Consider the following 19987-nt stretch of genomic DNA (forward strand, 5'->3'; position numbering starts at 1 on the left):
AAACATGGAGCCTCGTATGTTTTCAGTAGTTAGTTGGTGCGCTCAAGGAGGGCTAAAAACCAGAAAAGGCATGACGTATGCATATCTGTCACTAATGAAATCAAGCTAATTTTAAAAGGCAAGGCCACAAACCAACAAAAGTGATGGTAGTGACATGGGCGTGGTTAAAAGCCCAGAGAGACTACAACAGAGGCCAGAGCGCGTACGGGCTCGACCCTAAAAAGGAAAGTCCCTGAATGATGAGCATGGAAAGGAGATAGACAACTATTCAAACACAGGCAAGGGGTTTGTGGGGATACAGGTGGGGGATCCAAAAGCCCATTCTACGTATACTGAATTGACAGTCTTAAGACAACAACTTGGCTAAAGGTTGAGACCTGAAAATGAAATGGAAGACATGCTATGAGCCTACAATAGGGAACAACATGAAATAATAGGTTCTGGTAAGCATTCAGCTTATATGGTGCTTAAAGGGACAGTGCTTGTGCCAATTATGCAATAACAAAAGGGGATTATTCAGTGTTTTGAATTGTTTTTCAGCGATTTTAAGTGGTCTTTTAGAGAAAACAATGTTTTAGTGCATGAACTGAAATCTAATCGAAAAGAAAAAAAAGCAGAAGAAGGCATCTCCTACAAGTGATTTTAAAAATGCTTTGGGGTCCCACACAGGTAGAGATATTTTAGTGCTAGTGGCTGAAGAAAATGCAATGATGAATAATTGTTACTCTCCGTCCAGTTGTTCCAACTTTGCTGAACACTGCCATCTTGTGGCAAGACCTAAAATCGCATCTCACGTTAAGCATAGGCAACAACTTTAGCTCTGTCTTAAATCTGAAAAGTCTTAGACTGTCCCGCGCTACCGCTTACTCATTCATCCGTCCATTTGCTCAGTGGCTCAACATTCATGAACACAGTCAATGATCCTTCCGCTCAAGCCTCTACACATCCATCCATTGACTCATTCTAGTATTAGGGAAGAGCTGCAGACTTTGGAACCTGGGGAGCCAGGTTCTAATACTGGCCTCGGCACGTTGGTCAGCATCGTGTGATCCTGGGCAAATCACTTAAAATCTCTCTGCCTAAAATGTGAAATGTATGTTTGTGTGTAAACCACACTTGATGTACATGTTCTAATGGGTCGTCTCCCAACTCACCTTTAACTTACTTGTAAGAACACATGTGGCCACTGGAAGGCCATTATAGTTAGGAAATAGAAGGTAACTAACTATAACTGGTGAATTTCAATGGTTTTGTACGTTTAAAATGTGAGCCTAACTGTAACGTCCCTGTAACCTTTGTTTTTTTAAATGAATTTCTATGTCTTTTTTTCTTCAGTCCTATTTCTAGAACTATAACTTTCTTACATAAATTCATATACAGGAGAGTGAGAAAGGGAAACACATATAAAACACACACGAAGGCCTGAAATTTATCATCTGCTGTAGGGTCAGACTAGGTTACACACTTTAGCAAATTAAGATATCTGAAGTTAATTCTATCTTCAAACCACAGGCAGTGAAGCTATGTTTTCTCTTCAATGACGATCACATTTTTGAAGACCTCTTGAAAAGCAATCACAAGCATTCTTTTGCACCTGTAAATGTACTTGACTGAAGCCAAGCTATGAGTTAGTGTAGTCAAACCTGGTACTGACCCAAGCTCAAATCAGAGAACCACTTGGATCCTGTGGAAAGAGGTCATCAATTTTACACAGGGAAAATAGTATAATTTTTTTTTTTTTTTTTTTAAAGCTGCTAATAAATGAGTGAATGTACCAATACCATATCAATAGATGGACCGAAGGTCGTCTCAAGGGGCTTTTTTGGTTCCCCCAACAGAATTACTGACTGTTGCAGTATAGGCTGGGAAATATAATAGGAGTTACAGTAGGTATGGGTGTGGATTTTTTTATTTTATTTAGGAGGCATGAAACCCATTATCTTAGCATTTTGATTGTGAAGCTGGTGAAGATTTACTGCCATCCCCCTCTGAGACCTCATCCGCCCCTGTGTTCCCAGAGCTGTACAGACTAGTACCTACAGACCTACCATCTGGTTATCATCAGCATAATGTATCATACTACTGTCCAGTATCACCAACAGAGCGAAATTATCATCCACTATGTGTGTTGATGAGAACTAGATATATTATCTTACCAACCTATAACATCCTACACAGACCCGAAACTATTTGTTCAACGAGTTTACTCATATAAGGCGGCTGGCTCTGTCCATGCGCTCTTATGTCTCAGGCCTATGCAGAAGCTTCACAGCGTTGTTAATGTTGGGATACCACCTGGTTTGCTCTACCAATGTGGTCAGGCTACGCCATTCCTTTTATGGAAAGGGGTTTCCCAGTCCAGTTTCCTTCTGGGACATGCCACGGCCTCCTGCTAAGACTCACCTAGCTGAGCCTCCTTGGCCATCTGCGTCTCATGGATGATGTTCTTAAGAATCTGCTCCTCCTGGATGAGCTTGTGCTTCTCTAGTAGGTCCTGCTGCCGCAGATAGTGGTCATGCTGCTTTTGATATTCCTTCAGCTCATTTAATGTCCGCTGAAGTGATCTGAGGGAGGGGAGAAAAGGAAATTACATGACTGACAGCTACAGTCCTGTCTCAGCTCTCTTATGGTGTCTGCCAGAACATGTGTGTGTGAGGATACATTACAGGGAGAGTCAAACCCATTCTACACAGGGGCGTTTTCACAATGGTTAACCGAGACGAATGTGTACAGGAACGATGCATGCCTTAACAAAAAACTCGCTGTTGTACTAAAATACTGCTAAACCCAGAAAATGTAATAAATATTGGAATGAAAAAAATAAAATGAGGAAAGCCAAAGCCCCTGTATAAGAAAACAAATGCTCTACACTGTATGTTCATTATGTAAAAAGCATCATGGAGGCATTTGGTCTGTTTCCTGCAAACATCTGAGGCTTGCATAGAGGAAAATGTGGTTGGTCAGAATAGAGCAGTGCAATGGAACACTGGAGACCCCTTTACAAAATGCCAGACAACATACTGCCACTCTAGCAGGTGCAGAGCACTGAATACTCAGAATACAAAGGAGCACTTGACATGATCGGATACATCTGGCCCAGAGCCGTACAGTTTTCCCTGCTCCTAGCGGGAGAGGCTAGAAGGAAGCCTTTGGGGGACATTGACGGCACAAGGGGAGGAGAAGGACTTGTTATGCAGCACGTGCTGGATCTTTGCTTAAGATGGGGATACATATCTATATAAGTGACACAGATGTGGTTTTCTGAACGCCAGTAGGGATGGAATGATTCAGACATTTACCTTCTAAAAAGCTTTGAACATGGAGCTGCCCACTATCATATATAACAAATCACAAGTCTCGGTCTTAGAGGCAGCACTTGAAAGGAATGCACACGTACTACCTTTGGAAGTGTAAAACCACTTCCTTATAAAAAGTTCTATGAAGTGGACGTGTAGCTGCTTCAGCTCAACTGTTAAGTTAGTGCAAATCTACAAGTGGGATAGTGCTTACTGCAGATGCGCCCTACAGGGTGAAGCACAAGTCTAGAGATAAAGGGAGGCATGCGGGCACATATTTCAGTCTCCGGTACTTGACAGTACTTCCACATGCTATAAGCATCATGAGGCAGGTGTACTGACATCTCATGCAAAGTCAGAAGACACTCAATCATATACAAACTAACACAACTACACAAATTCAGTCACATAGAACAGCGCACACAACTTCAAACAAAAACAAACCCTCAAGACCAACCAGGCTGCCAAAGCATCCCAAGGAGCTTAGCATGAAGAAACCTCTGGATACCCCTTGCAAACTTATTTTAATCCCAAATATTTTCATTAGGAGTTTTTAAATGTCATAAGAAATAGGATGTTCCCTCTTTGTGGAAGATTGCTTTAGTGAAGCTGCTTTAAAAAAAAAAAAAAAAAAACTTCTTTGGTCCCCGAAATATTGTTTATCTACTGCACTATCGGGGTGCTCGCTTTTCTTCGTAAGATCCTGGATAAATCTGTGCCTGCCCAACTCTTAGTATATATTGAAATCAACTGCCTTCTTAAAAGCCATCACGATCAATCCGGTTTTAGACATGCAGAATCACAGAATAGGTTGTCATTTTTATCTTAGATTATCTGCATTTGATTGTGGATGGGAGTTGGTGTTCTGGTGGCTCCTGGATTTGTCGGTGGCCTCTGCTACTACTGATCATGCCCTACTAGTTTCAAGGCTTGCTTGGCTTATATCGGTATAGAGGAACTATCCTGCAAATCGATTAGATAATTTCTTTCATTGCATAAACAAATTGCAGGAACCCCACCTGTTTGTGCGGATCCTAGAAGTCTCCCTTATGGTGTCCCTCAAGGTTCCATTTTGTCCTGTCTTTCATTTAATATCTATATCCTTCCCTTAGCTAAATTGCTTCAAGCACGGGGAACCTTATTTTCATTGTGCGCTCAAAACACCCAACTGATGCCTAGAGTATGATAGAGCATCAACACTCAAGGATCAGACAATCCACTATAGGTATAGGCCATTCTCTATCACACAGTTGAGGATGTCCATTAATTTTATGAAAATGAAAATGGATAAAACGAAATTGCTGCAGTTGCCTCCACAGGCCACTCCCCCTTACTCTTGAATGGCCAGAGGCAATTCCCCATCACCTTTTACCTCACTGTACAACCTGGGTACCCAGTTCAAAGTTAGCCTGACTTTAGAAACCCATGTTAAGAACGTTTCTAAAACTTGTTCTGGCAGTTTAAACTGTTGACATCATTACTGCCTTCTACAGATCCTCAACATCTTGTGGAGGCAGTAAAAACACTGATCCAATGGAGGCTGGATTATAGAATACCATATACTTAGCTTTTCCAGGAAGGCTATTCCACTAACTTCAACTGGTTTTAAATGCTGCTGCATAGCTTGTAAAACATACTTCAAAAAGGGCCTACATAAAACTCAATTTTGTGTCATATCCATTGCTTACCAGTGAATAATTTAGAAATCAATGGCCATTGTCTGTAGGCAATGTGCCAAGGTTCGCCTGATTTTTTTTAGCCAATAAATGTAATGATTCTTTTCCAAATGTAGTTCTGCGCTCGGCTCATTCTTTTATTCTCAATACATCCCGAAGCCATTCTTGCAAGTACAGTGATCGAGCATTCTCAAATGCAGTTGTAAAGAGTTGAAGTTACTTGCCATCACTTCATCTCGAACCTAAAGTTTCCAATTCACAAAAGGTTTGAAAGGTTTTCTATTCTGAACTGTTTTATGGTTAGGCTTTGTCCTGCGCCCTAATGCTTTGGCAAATAACCGCTCTATAAATGATACTCCATAGTACATTAAAAAAATCCATCGCTGAATGTCTGCCTTCTTGATTGCGCCAGTTTCTCAATTACATTTCCTGTCTTTAGTTGGGTGGATTGCTCAGTTCTTCACATTCACTAACTCTTACTGAGAACACATTTGTATAACAGCCTGTTATTGTCTTTGTTAGAGGAGGACGAGCCACAGTATGGCTGGTTTGAAATCACTACCAGCTTTAGAAAGTCTTCCTTGTAAACGGCTTAGAGATAAACTTGACACCAGAGAAGGACTAGCAAAATCACTCAGTCTCAACCATGTTCTCGCTACCATTTCTACGAAAACAATTCAAGCAGAGAGCTTTTTTCCCCTTTGGTAATATTCCAGTCATCTCTCTTTTCTCATATTGCCAACCGAGCACACAGCCTTTTAATGGGACTTGTACACATAGAGTAAATCTTTCTCTATAGTACAAGTCAATGACGGGTTTGTCATGGAATGGTCCAAGGTAGTGCTTAATTTGTAAATAAAAACGTGCAGGTGCCTAAAGCTCTCCTTTTAAACATGCGGCTGCTGCAATTAAATATGCAAACACGGAATACTGAAGCAGTGTAACCCTGAAGCCATCTCGGGCCTCTTCAATCCATTTGCAGCCACTCCCTGCCCCTTCAGCTCACTCTTGCAGCTTTCTGCTTTCTCCCTTTGTAACGCTTTTTCGTTTCTCTCTTCCTCCGTCTTTCCCATATGTCTCTTTTGCTCGCAGCAAATGCTTGAGGCAGAAGAGCAAGCCCCGGCCCTCAAAAATAAGTGCCGGTGCTCTGCACCGGAAACAACAAGCACAAATTAAGCACTGGTCCAAGGAAAAACCGGAAACAACAAGCACAAATTAAGCACTGGTCCAAGGAAAAACCGGAAACAACAAGCACAAATTAAGCACTGGTCCAAGGAAAAACCAGACAGTCATGTTCTGAGTCAAATTAGCGCATTTTGTATTTACTGATTTGTGATTTAAGTATCTGTTGATATGCACGGAGGCTCTGATCCCATCATCTGAGTGCTCATCTTGCTCGCATTCCAGTGAGAGTCAGGTGGCATTTGATGTTAAACCCAGCTGCTGCTTTTCAGAGATGATCCCTGTAGGAAGTTGGCTCTGTATGTGCTATTTCAAAGTAAGGAATAGCATGCACAGAGTCCAAGGGTTCCCCTTAGAGGTAAAATAGTGGTAAAAAGAGATAATACTAATGCTCTATTTTGTGGTAGTGTGGTCGAGCAGTAGGCTTATCCAAGGAATAGTGTTAAGCATTTGTTGTACATACACATAGACAATAAATGAGGTACACACACTCAGAGACAAATCCAACCAATAGGTTTTGTTATAGAAAAATATCTTTTCTTAGTTTATTTTAAGAACCACAGGTTCAAATTTAACATGTAATATCTTGTTTGAAAGGTATTGCAGGTAAGTACATTAGGAACTTTGAATCATTTCAATTGCATGTATACTTTTCAAGTTATTCACAAATAGCTACTTTAAAAGTGGACACTTAGTGCAATTTTCACAGTTCCTGGGGGAGGTAAGTTTTTGTTAGTTTTACCAGGTAAGTAAGACACTTACAGGGTTCAGTTCTTGGTCCAAGGTAGCCCACCGTTGGGGGTTCAGAGCAACCCCAAAGTTATCACACCAGCAGCTCAGGGCCGGTCAGGTGCAGAGTTCAAAGTGGTGCCCAAAACGCATAGGCTAGAATGGAGAGCAGGGGGTGCCCCGGTTCCGGTCTGCTTGCAGGTAAGTACCCGCGTCTTCGGAGGGCAGACCAGGGGGGTTTTGTAGGGCACCGGGGGGGACACAAGCCCACACAGAAATTTCACCCTCAGCAGCGCGAGGGCGGCCGGGTGCAGTGTAGAAACAAGCGTCGGGTTTGCAATGTTAGTCTATGAGAGATCAACGGATCTCTTCAGCGCTGCAGGCAGGCAAGGGGGGGCTTCCTCGGGGAAACCTCCACTTGGGCAAGGGAGAGGGACTCCTGGGGGTCACTTCTCCAGTGAAAGTCCGGTCCTTCAGGTCCTGGGGGCTGCGGGTGCAGGGTCTTTTCCAGGCGTCGGGACTTAGGTTTCAGAGAGTCGCGGTCAGGGGAAGCCTCGGGATTCCCTCTGCAGGCGGCGCTGTGGGGGCTCAGGGGGGACAGGTTTTGGTACTCACAGTCGTAGAGTAGTCCGGGGGTCCTCCCTGAGGTGTTGGTTCTCCACCAGCCGAGTCGGGGTCGCCGGGTGCAGTGTTGCAAGTCTCACGCTTCTTGCGGGGAGATTGCAGGGTTCTTTAAAGCTGCTTCTTGAAACAAAGTTGCAGTCTTTTTGGAGCAGGTCCGCTGTCCTCGGGAGTTTCTTGTCGTCGTCGAAGCAGGGCAGTCCTCAGAGGATTCAGAGGTCGCTGGTCCCTTTGGAAGGCGTCGCTGGAGCAGAGTTCTTTGGAAGGCAGGAGACAGGCCGGTGAGTTTCTGGAGCCAAGGCAGTTGTTGTCTTCTGGTCTTCCTCTGCGGGGGTTTTCAGCTGGGCAGTCCTTCTTCTTGTGGTTGCAGGAATCTAATTTTCTAGGGTTCAGGGTAGCCCTTAAATACTAAATTTAAGGGCGTGTTTAGGTCTGGGGGGTTAGTAGCCAATGGCTACTAGCCCTGAGGGTGGGTACACCCTCTTTGTGCCTCCTCCCAAGGGGAGGGGGTCACAATCCTAACCCTATTGGGGGAATCCTCCATCTGCAAGATGGAGGATTTCTAAAAGTTAGAGTCACCTCAGCTCAGGACACCTTAGGGGCTGTCCTGACTGGCCAGTGACTCCTCCTTGTTATTCTCATTATTTTCTCCGGTCTTGCCGCCAAAAAGTGGGGGCCGGGCCGGAGGGGGCGGGCAACTCCACTAGCTGGAGTGTCCTGCGGTGCTGTGACAAAGGGGTGAGCCTTTGAGGCTCACCGCCAGGTGTTACAGCTCCTGCCTGGGGGAGGTGTTAGCATCTCCACCCAGTGCAGGCTTTGTTACTGGCCTCAGAGTGACAAAGGCACTCTCCCCATGGGGCCAGCAACATGTCTCTAGTGTGGCAGGCTGCTGGAACTAGTCAGCCTACACAGACAGTCGGTTAAGTTTCAGGGGGCACCTCTAAGGTGCCCTCTGGGGTGTATTTTGCAATAAAATGTACACTGGCATCAGTGTGCATTTATTGTGCTGAGAAGTTTGATACCAAACTTCCCAGTTTTCAGTGTAGCCATTATGGTGCTGTGGAGTTCGTGTTTGACAGACTCCCAGACCATATACTCTTATGGCTACCCTGCACTTACAATGTCTAAGGTTTTGTTTAGACACTGTAGGGGTACCATGCTCATGCACTGGTACCCTCACCTATGGTATAGTGCACCCTGCCTTAGGGCTGTAAGGCCTGCTAGAGGGGTGTCTTACCTATACTGCATAGGCAGTGAGAGGCTGGCATGGCACCCTGAGGGGAGTGCCATGTCGACTTACTCGTTTTGTCCTCACTAGCACACACAAGCTGGCAAGCAGTGTGTCTGTGCTGAGTGAGAGGTCTCCAGGGTGGCATAAGACATGCTGCAGCCCTTAGAGACCTTCCTTGGCATCAGGGCCCTTGGTACTAGAAGTACCAGTTACAAGGGACTTATCTGGATGCCAGGGTCTGCCAATTGTGGATACAAAAGTACAGGTTAGGGAAAGAACACTGGTGCTGGGGCCTGGTTAGCAGGCCTCAGCACACTTTCAATTGTAAACATAGCATCAGCAAAGGCAAAAAGTCAGGGGGCAACCATGCCAAGGAGGCATTTCCTTACACAACCCCCCCCCAAACGAAAGAGGATGAGACTAACCTTTCCCAAGAGAGTCTTCATTTTCTAAGTGGAAGAACCTGGAAAGGCCATCTGCATTGGCATGGGCAGTCCCAGGTCTGTGTTCCACTATAAAGTCCATTCCCTGTAGGGAGATGGACCACCTCAACAGTTTAGGATTTTCACCTTTCATTTGCATCAGCCATTTGAGAGGTCTGTGGTCAGTTTGAACTAGGAAGTGAGTCCCAAAGAGGTATGGTCTCAGCTTCTTCAGGGACCAAACCACAGCAAAGGCCTCCCTCTCAATGGCACTCCAACGCTGCTCCCTGGGGAGTAACCTCCTGCTAATGAAAGCAACAGGCTGGTCAAGGCCATCATCATTTGTTTGGGACAAAACTGCCCCTATCCCATGTTCAGAGGCATCTGTCTGCACAATGAACTGCTTAGAATAATCTGGAGCTTTTAGAACTGGTGCTGAGCACATTGCTTGTTTCAGGGTGTCAAAGGCCTGTTGGCATTCCACAGTCCAGTTCACTTTCTTGGGCATTTTCTTGGAGGTGAGTTCAGTGAGGGCTGTCACAATGGATCCATATCCCTTCACAAACCTCCTGTAATACCCAGTCAAGCCAAGGAATGCCCTGACTTGAGTCTGGGTTTTTGGAGCTACCCAGTCCAGAATAGTCTGGATCTTGGGTTGGAGTGGCTGGACTTGGCCTCCACCTACAAGGTGGCCCAAGTAAACCACAGTTCCCTGCCCTATCTGGCATTTGGATGCCTTGATAGAGAGGCCTGCAGATTGCAGAGCCTTCAAAACTTTCTTCAGGTGGACCAGGTGATCCTGCCAGGTGGAGCTAAAGACAGCAATATCATCAAGATAAGCTGTGCTAAAGGACTCCAAACCAGCAAGGACTTGATTCACCAACCTTTGGAAGGTGGCAGGGGCATTCTTTAAACCAAAGGGCATAACAGTAAACTGGTAATGCCCATCAGGTGTGGAGAATGCTGTTTTCTCTTTTGCTCCAGGTGCCATTTTTATTTGCCAGTACCCTGCTGTCAAGTCAAAGGTACTTAAGAATTTGGCAGCACCTAATTTATCTATGAGCTCATCAGCTCTAGGAATTGGATGAGCATCTGTCTTGGTGACAGAGTTGAGCCCTCTGTAGTCCACACAAAACCTCATCTCTTTCTTTCCATCTTTGGTGTGAGGTTTGGGGACTAAGACCACTGGGCTAGCCCAGGGGCTGTCAGAGCGCTCAATTACTCCCAATTCCAGCATCTTGTGGACTTCCACCTTGATGCTTTCCTTAACATGGTCAGACTGTCTAAAAATTTTGTTTTTGACAGGCATGCTGTCTCCTGTGTCCACATCATGGGTACACAGGTGTGTCTGACCAGGGGTTAAGGATAAGAGTTCAGGAAACTGTTGTAGGACTCTCCTACAATCAGCTTGCTGTTGGCCAGAGAGGGTGTCTGAGTAGATCACTCCATCTACTGTGCCATCTTTTGGGTCTGATGACAGAAGATCAGGGAGAGGTTCACTCTCTGCCTCCTGATCCTCATCTGTTACCATTAACAGATTTACATCAGCCCTGTCATGGAAGAGCTTAAGGCGGTTCACATGGATCACCCTCTTGGGGCTCCTGCTTGTGCCCAGGTCCACCAGGTAGGTGACCTGACTCTTCCTTTCCAGTACTGGGTAAGGGCCACTCCATTTGTCCTGAAGTGCCCTGGGAGCCACAGGCTCCAGAACCCAGACTTTCTGCCCTGGTTGGAACTCAACCATTGCAGCCTTTTGGTCATACCAAAACTTCTGGAGCTGTTGGCTGGCCTCAAGGTTTTTGGTTGCCTTTTCCATGTACTCTGCCATTCTAGAGCGAAGGCCAAGTACATAGTCCACCTAGTCTTGTTTAGGCTCATGAAGAGGTCTCTCCCAGCCTTCTTTAACAAGAGCAAGTGGTCCCCTTACAGGGTGACCAAACAGAAGTTCAAAGGGTGAGAATCCTACTCCCTTCTGTGGCACCTCTCTGTAAGCGAAAAGCAGACATGGCAAGAGGACATCCCATCTCCTTTTGAGCTTTTCTGGGAGCCCCATGATCATGCCTTTTAATGTCTTGTTGAATCTCTCAACTAAGCCATTAGTTTGTGGATGGTATGGTGTAGTGAATTTGTAAGTCACTCCACACTCATTCCACATGTGTTTTAGGTATGCTGACATGAAGTTGGTACCTCTGTCAGACACCACCTCCTTAGGGAAACCCACTCTGGTAAAGATACCTATGAGGGCCTTGGCTACTGCAGGGGCAGTAGTCGACCTAAGGGGAATAGCTTCAGGATACCTAGTAGCATGATCCACTACTACTAGGATGTACATATTTCCTGAGGCTGTGGGAGGTTCCAGTGGACCAACTATGTCCACACCCACTCTTTCAAAGGGGACCCCCACCACTGGAAGTGGAATGAGGGGGGCCTTTGGGTGCCCACCTGTCTTACCACTGGATTGACAGGTGGGGCAGGAGAGGCAAAACTCCTTAACCTTCTGGGACATATTGGGCCAGTAGAAGTGGTTGACTAACCTCTCCCACGTCTTGGTTTGTCCCAAATGCCCAGCAAGGGGAATATCATGGGCTAAGGTCAGAATAAACTCTCTGAACGACTGAGGCACTACCACTCTCCTAGTGGCACCAGGTTTGGGGTCTCTGGCCTCAGTGTACAGGAGTCCATCTTCCCAATAGACCCTATGTGTTCCATTTTTCTTGCCCTTGGACTCTTCAGCAGCTTGCTGCCTAAGGCCTTCAAGAGAGGGACAGGTTTCTTGTCCCTTACACAGCTCCTCCCTTGAGGGTCCCCCTGGGCCTAAGAGCTCAACCTGATAAGGTTCAAGCTCCAAAGGCTCAGTTCCCTCAGAGGGCAGAACTTCTTCCTGAGAAGAGAGGTTCTCTTTTTCTGACTGTGTTGCAGTTGGTTTCCCAACTGACTTTCCTTTTCTCTTGGTAGGCTGGGCCATTTTTCCAGACTCCAGCTCTACTTTTTCACCCTGTGCCTTGCATTGTGCTCTTGTTTTTACACACACCAGTTCAGGGATACCCAGCATGGCTGCATGGGTTTTTAGTTCTACCTCAGCCCATGCTGAGGACTCCAGGTCATTTCCAAGCAGACAGTCTACTGGGATGTTTGAGGAGACCACCACCTGTTTCAGGCCATTGACCCCTCCCCATTCTAAAGTTACCATTGCCATGGGATGTGCTTTAGTCTGATTGTCAGCGTTGGTGACTGTATAGGTTTTTCCAGTCAGGTATTGGCCAGGGGAAACCAGTTTCTCTGTCACCATGGTGACACTGGCACCTGTATCCCTCAGGCCCTCTACACTTGTCCCATTAATAAAGAGCTGCTGCCTGTATTTTTGCATGTTAGGAGGCCAGGCAGCTAGTGTGGCTAAATCCACCCCACCCTCAGAGACTAGAGTAGCTTCAGTGTGGACCCTGATTTGCTCTGGGCACACTGTTGATCCCACTTGGAGACTAGCCATTCCAGTGTTACCTGGATTGGAGTTTGGAGTGGAACCTTTCTTGGGACAGGCCTTGTCTCCAGTTTGGTGTCCAGACTGACTACAGTTTCGACACCAGGCCTTTTTGGGATCAAAGTTTTTACCCTTGTACCCAGGATTGTTTTGTGAAGAGGCTCTGGGCCCACCCTCCTGTGCAGGTTTTTGGGGGCCTGTAGAATACTCTTGACTATTTTTATTTTTGGTTGTCTCACCACCCTTCCCCTGGGGAGGTTTTGTGACCCCTTTCTTTTGGTCACCCCCTGTGGAAGTTTTGGACACCCTTGTCTTGACCCAATGGTCCGCCTTCTTTCCCAATTCTTGGGGAGAAATTGGTCCTAGGTCTACCAGATGCTGATGCAGTTTATCATTGAAACAATTACTTAACAGGTGTTCTTTCACAAATAAATTGTACAGCCCATCATAATTACTTACACCACTGCCTTGAATCCAACCATCTAGTGTTTTGACTGAGTAGTCTACAAAGTCAACCCAGGTCTGGCTCGAGGATTTTTGAGCCCCCCTGAATCTAATCCTATACTCCTCAGTGGAGAATCCAAAGCCCTCAATCAGGGTACCCTTCATGAGGTCATAAGATTCTGCATCTTTTCCAGAGAGTGTGAGGAGTCTATCCCTACACTTTCCTGTGAACATTTCCCAAAGGAGAGCACCCCAGTGAGATTTGTTCACTTTTCTGGTTACACAAGCCCTTTCAAAAGCTGTGAACCATTTGGTGATGTCATCACCATCTTCATATTTAGTTACAATCCCTTTAGGGATTTTCAACATGTCAGGAGAATCTCTGACCCTATTTATGTTGCTGCCACCATTGATGGGTCCTAGGCCCATCTCTTGTCTTTCCCTCTCTATGGCTAGGATCTGTCTTTCCAAAGCCAATCTTTTGGCCATCCTGGCTAACTGGATGTCCTCTTCACTGGAGTTATCCTCAGTGATTTCAGAGTTGTTGGTCCCTCCTGTGAGGGAACCAGCATCTCTGACTATTATTTGTGGAGTCAGGGCTTGAGAAGCCCTGCTCTCCCTAAGTAGGACTGGAGGGGGGGAATTTCCCTCCAAGTCACTATCTTCATCCTCTGAGTTGCCACCCTCAGAGGGGTTGGCCTTTTCAAACTCTGCCAAAAGCTCCTGGAGCTGTATTTTGGTAGGTTTGGGGCCCATTGCTATTTTCTTTAGTTTACAGAGTGACCTTAGCTCTCTCATCTGTAGATGGAGGTAAGGTGTGGTGTCGAGTTCCACCACAGTCACATCTGTGCTAGACATTTTGCTTCTAAAAGTTGGAATACTTTTTAAGAATCTAAAACTGGTTCTAGAATCTAATTCAAACTTTTTACAAACTTTTAAACTCTAAAAGAAATGCTAAACAGGATCTAACACAAGGCCCTAGCAGGTCTTTTAAGAATTTAGAAAACTTTTCAAATTGCAAAAATCAATTTCTAATGACAATTTTGGAATTTGTCGTGTGATCAGGTATTGGCTGAGTAGTCCAGCAAATGCAAAGTCTTGTACCCCACCGTTGATCCACCAATGTAGGAAGTTGGCTCTGTATGTGCTATTTCAAAGTAAGGAATAGCATGCACAGAGTCCAAGGGTTCCCCTTAGAGGTAAAATAGTGGTAAAAAGAGATAATACTAATGCTCTATTTTGTGGTAGTGTGGTCGAGCAGTAGGCTTATCCAAGGAGTAGTGTTAAGCATTTGTTGTACATACACATAGACAATAAATGAGGTACACACACTCAGAGACAAATCCAACCAATAGGTTTTGTTATAGAAAAATATCTTTTCTTAGTTTATTTTAAGAACCACAGGTTCAAATTTAACATGTAATATCTTGTTTGAAAGGTATTGCAGGTAAGTACATTAGGAACTTTGAATCATTTCAATTGCATGTATACTTTTCAAGTTATTCACAAATAGCTACTTTAAAAGTGGACACAGTGCAATTTTCACAGTTCCTGGGGGAGGTAAGTTTTTGTTAGTTTTACCAGGTAAGTAAGACACTTACAGGGTTCAGTTCTTGGTCCAAGGTAGCCCACCGTTGGGGGTTCAGAGCAACCCCAAAGTTATCACACCAGCAGCTCAGGGCCGGTCAGGTGCAGAGTTCAAAGTGGTGCCCAAAACGCATAGGCTAGAATGGAGAGAAGGGGGTGCCCCGGTTCCGGTCTGCTTGCAGGTAAGTACCCGCGTCTTCGGAGGGCAGACCAGGGGGGTTTTGTAGGGCACTGGGGGGGACACAAGCCCACACAGAAATTTCACCCTCAGCAGCGCGGGGGCGGCCGGGTGCAGTGTAGAAACAAGCGTCAGGTTTGCAATGTTAGTCTATGAGAGATCAACGGATCTCTTCAGCGCTGCAGGCAGGCAAGGGGGGGCTTCCTCGGGGAAACCTCCACTTGGGCAAGGGAGAGGGACTCCTGGGGGTCACTTCTCCAGTGAAAGTCCGGTCCTTCAGGTCCTGGGGGCTGCGGGTGCAGGGTCTTTTCCAGGCGTCGGGACTTAGGTTTCAGAGAGTCGCGGTCAGGGGAAGCCTCGGGATTCCCTCTGCAGGCGGCGCTGTGGGGGCTCAGGGGGGACAGGTTTTGGTACTCACAGTCGTAGAGTAGTCCGGGGGTCCTCCCTGAGGTGTTGGTTCTCCACCAGCCGAGTCGGGGTCGCCGGGTGCAGTGTTGCAAGTCTCACGCTTCTTGCGGGGAGATTGCAGGGTTCTTTAAAGCTGCTTCTTGAAACAAAGTTGCAGTCTTTTTGGAGCAGGTCCGCTGTCCTCGGGAGTTCCTTGTCGTCGTCGAAGCAGGGCAGTCCTCAGAGGATTCAGAGGTCGCTGGTCCCTTTGGAAGGCGTCGCTGGAGCAGAGTTCTTTGGAAGGCAGGAGACAGGCCGGTGAGTTTCTGGAGCCAAGGCAGTTGTTGTCTTCTGGTCTTCCTCTGCGGGGGTTTTCAGCTGGGCAGTCCTTCTTCTTGTGGTTGCAGGAATCTAATTTTCTAGGGTTCAGGGTAGCCCTTAAATACTAAATTTAAGGGCGTGTTTAGGTCTGGGGGGTTAGTATCCAATGGCTACTAGCCCTGAGGGTGGGTACACCCTCTTTGTGCCTCCTCCCAAGGGGAGGGGGTCACAATCCTAACCCTATTGGGGGAATCCTCCATCTGCAAGATGGAGGATTTCTAAAAGTTAGAGTCACCTCAGCTCAGGACACCTTAGGGGCTGTCCTGACTGGCCAGTGACTCCTCCTTGTTATTCTCTTTATTTTCTCCGGTCTTGCCGCCAAAAAGTGGGGGCCGGGCCGGAGGGGGCGGTCAACTCCACTAGCTGGAGTGTCCTGCGGTGCTGTGACAAAGGGGTGAGCCTTTGAGGCTCACCGCCAGGTGTTACAGCTCCTGCCTGGGGGAGGTGTTAGCATCTCCACCCAGTGCAGGCTTTGTTACTGGCCTCAGAGTGACAAAGGCACTCTCCCCATGGGGCCAGCAACATGTCTCTAGTGTGGCAGGCTGCTGGAACTAGTCAGCCTACACAGACAGTCGGTTAAGTTTCAGGGGGCACCTCTAAGGTGCCCTCTGGGTTGTATTTTGCAATAAAATGTACACTGGCATCAGTGTGCATTTATTGTGCTGAGAAGTTTGATACCAAACTTCCCAGTTTTCAGTGTAGCCATTATGGTGCTGTGGAGTTCGTGTTTGACAGACTCCCAGACCATATACTCTTATGGCTACCCTGCACTTACAATGTCTAAGGTTTTGTTTAGACACTGTAGGGGTACCATGCTCATGCACTGGTACCCTCACCTATGGTATAGTGCACCCTGCCTTAGGGCTGTAAGGCCTGCTAGAGGGGTGTCTTACCTATACTGCATAGGCAGTGAGAGGCTGGCATGGCACCCTGAGGGGAGTGCCATGTCGACTTACTCGTTTTGTCCTCACTAGCACACACAAGCTGGCAAGCAGTGTGTCTGTGCTGAGTGAGAGGTCTCCAGGGTGGCATAAGACATGCTGCAGCCCTTAGAGACCTTCCTTGGCATCAGGGCCCTTGGTACTAGAAGTACCAGTTACAAGGGACTTATCTGGATGCCAGGGTCTGCCAATTGTGGATACAAAAGTACAGGTTAGGGAAAGAACACTGGTGCTGGGGCCTGGTTAGCAGGCCTCAGCACACTTTCAATTGTAAACATAGCATCAGCAAAGGCAAAAAGTCAGGGGGCAACCATGCCAAGGAGGCATTTCCTTACAATCCCAAGTCATGAGGTGTATAATACATTCAAAGTAGTGTTTGGTTACACCTTGGTGTCAAGGACATGGATGTATTTGTGTGAGTGGTAGAGTTGTGGTACGGGATGTGTTATGAGCAGCAGCTGGGACACATAACATAAGGATGGACAGAAAGCCAGAAATGTCTTGTTTTCTCTTTAGGTGGAAAAAAGTGCTGCGGGGCGTGAGTGATGGTAACGTCATCACTAGTCCAAGGTCAAAAGAAAAATGTTACAGCTCAGGGACACTTGCAGAATTGGGTGCTGTGGTCAAGGAGTGAAAGACTCAAGAAAGAAGACATTAAGCACTTCAAGGGTTGTAGTGTAATATCTAAGTGTCAGGTGTGTAAGAGGTAAGGGAACTTTGCACAGGAGTGTCACCATTTGAAGTGAGAAAATGTAAGGGAGGCATGATGAAACACATGTGGTGCATGGTAAGCTGCGTGTAAAGATACAATACACCATGCTCTTCGTCCCATGTAGGACGGCTCAGCAGACTACTGCAGCCACTGTAGGGATATGTGACCTCAGGGTTGAAGGTTCGAGTTCTGAAATGTCTATTCAACCTTTCATACTGCAGAGGACGATAAAGGGAGTGCCACTGAGTTGGCTAACATTTCATAGTCGTTATTCAGTTTAAATGCCCTGACAGGTAGGTCAGATGAGAGATTAATACTCAAGACACGAAAGGTAGGGGAGCCAAGCAAGTACAATGTAATGTAGTGGGAAATGTGTTGTTCTGCTGCCTCAGATGCGAAAACTATAAGTTAGGATTATATAAAGCAAACACGAAAGTACTGACGCAGAGAATGAGCATACTGTTGCTGCTTAAGCGAGAAGTACATTACAAAGAACTTAAGAAGATACTTTAATTTTAAGAAATGAATAGTGTATAATAATAGAGATGAGCAAGCATGTAAAAGAAATCAAATTTTTATGAAATAGAAAGGATACATTTTGTGTAAAAATGTTATTTGTAATTACCCTCTATAGGTTCAATGAGAGTGTTAAGATCAATATGGTCAATCTGAGATGATCTTGACTGACCGATATGAAGTTTTATAAAGAGCACTTGGAACCCCAGGGATGCCCTGGTGTCAGGAATTCAGAATAGAAATGAAAGATGTAATAGTCTTGAGAAAAAAACGAAAGCTTTTATTTTCTTACTAAAGGCCAAAAAGCAGGGTTTACTACAATGACTACGAGGCAGAGCATCCCAGAGCATAGGGCCCAAATAAAAGGAAGCTCTCCCCTGCAAATTTCAACTCGCAGAACTTGGGCACTGAAAAGACATTCGCCTTGGAGCGTACAGTGCACCTCAGCAACTTTACCTCAAGTTTCTGTTAGATGTAAATAGGACTGGTGCCATGAAAAGCTTGGTGACAAAAGCGAAGGGCTTTGAATCACATGCAGTTGTTAAAGTGTAGATAAAGAAGTTCAACATGATTGAAGAGAGAGATGACGGAGTAAACAGGCTGCGTGTTTCAAACTATCTGAAGTTGTTTAATAAGGTAAAGAGATGCCTCAAACCTTTTCATATTCAGAAAGGTCTCCAAGGCTGTTTTTCCCTGCATAGCCACTTCAGGAGTGGCAATATTTTTACAAGAAGCACTTGAACACCAAGATGTCCATTTTTAGGTCGTAGCCTACCAGACAGCTTTGACATCTTGGGGACTTTCAGAAAGTTGAACAAGGAATGCATCTCGCCCACTGATTACCACTGGCTTCGAAGTTTTTAAATCACATTTTCTGGTTTTCTATTTGTTGGCTTTATTTGCTTTAGTCTGTCCAGGTTCAGTTTGTCTATCCTGTTGCCGAAATCGTGTTTACTGGATTCTTAAATAAACGTGCTTTCTGTAAACAGTCCTTTAAATTGTGTTCTTGTCATATTTGCTGTGCATTCAAAAACAGAAGTCAAATGTTATGCTGTGTCTTCAAGGGAGCTTGGTGTTTACAGTGCTTTTGGCTGACTCTACACTACTTTACTCAAAACAATGCACTCTATGCCACTGCACTCTACGCCACTGCACTCTGCACACTCATTTCTACACCACTACACTCTACGCTGCACCTCTGCACCACTCCATTTTATCCTGCACAACTTTATTCTACCCTGAAACAATCTATTCTACACCATTGCACCCCACCATGCACCACTCCACCATGCACCTCTACACCATGCAGCATTGCACTCTACACCACTACTCTACCCCACTGCACGCTACACCACTTTACTCAAAACCAGTGCCTTCTAAGCCAGTACACTCTATGCCAATCTACTCTGCACCACTGTATTTTATGCCACTTCACTCTAGGCCACGCTACTCCAAAACATTCCATTCTATGATGCTCTACTCCATTTAACTCTGCTTCACTATGACCCTCTGCTCCACACTATGCCACTCCACTCTATGACACTACTCCACTTTACGATGCTCCACGCAACTTACTCCATGCCACTTTATTCTACAAGAAAATACTCCACTCTACGCTACTCCATGCCACTCCACGACACTGTACTCCACTCCAAGTCATTTCACTCTACTACACTACTTCACTGTGTGCCACTCTATAACAATCTACTCCGCTCTACACCACTGTACTCCACACCCTTTACTTCACACCACTCTGCTCTATACCACTCATGTTTACAACACTACACCCTTCCACTCTACAACTTTCTACTGCCTCCATTACACTCCATAACAATAATCCACTATTTCACAACACTTCACGCCTCTTTCTTTAACACAACGCTGAACAGCTCCCAAGCTGGTGTACAACATGGCTAAATCATGTTAGCAAAGCCAATAGCTCTTGCATAGATGAGACCTATTGGCTTTGCCAGTGCTTGCTGACTGAATGTTAACACTATCCTACACACTGCATAACATAACGGAGAATGAAGGGATCTTGTGTGATGTGAAATATATAAATTAATCACCTCTACAAAACTATTGCTTGCTGGACAATGCTCATATTTTCCCAAATCACTCAAGAAGCTTTGAGACCTTCAAAGATCTAGTAGTAATGAAAGTTAGGCCTTTTGACACTGCGTAATGCAGTGCCTGATGATAGATT

The 19987-nt window shown here is 45.7% G+C and overlaps 1 protein-coding gene across 1 annotated transcript in view; it reads right to left on the minus strand.

The window, feature by feature from the left end:
• TTC17 (tetratricopeptide repeat domain 17) overlaps window positions 1–19987 on the minus strand; it is a 483695-nt gene that overhangs the window by 394886 nt on the left and 68822 nt on the right. Inside the window, exon 9 of the mRNA XM_069221809.1 lies at window positions 2404–2564. Coding sequence (XP_069077910.1) covers window positions 2404–2564 — 161 coding nt within the window. The remainder of the gene's footprint in view (window positions 1–2403; window positions 2565–19987) is intronic.

This window comes from Pleurodeles waltl, chromosome 3_1 (assembly GCF_031143425.1).
Source record: "Pleurodeles waltl isolate 20211129_DDA chromosome 3_1, aPleWal1.hap1.20221129, whole genome shotgun sequence".
Lineage (NCBI taxonomy): Eukaryota > Metazoa > Chordata > Amphibia > Caudata > Salamandridae > Pleurodeles > Pleurodeles waltl.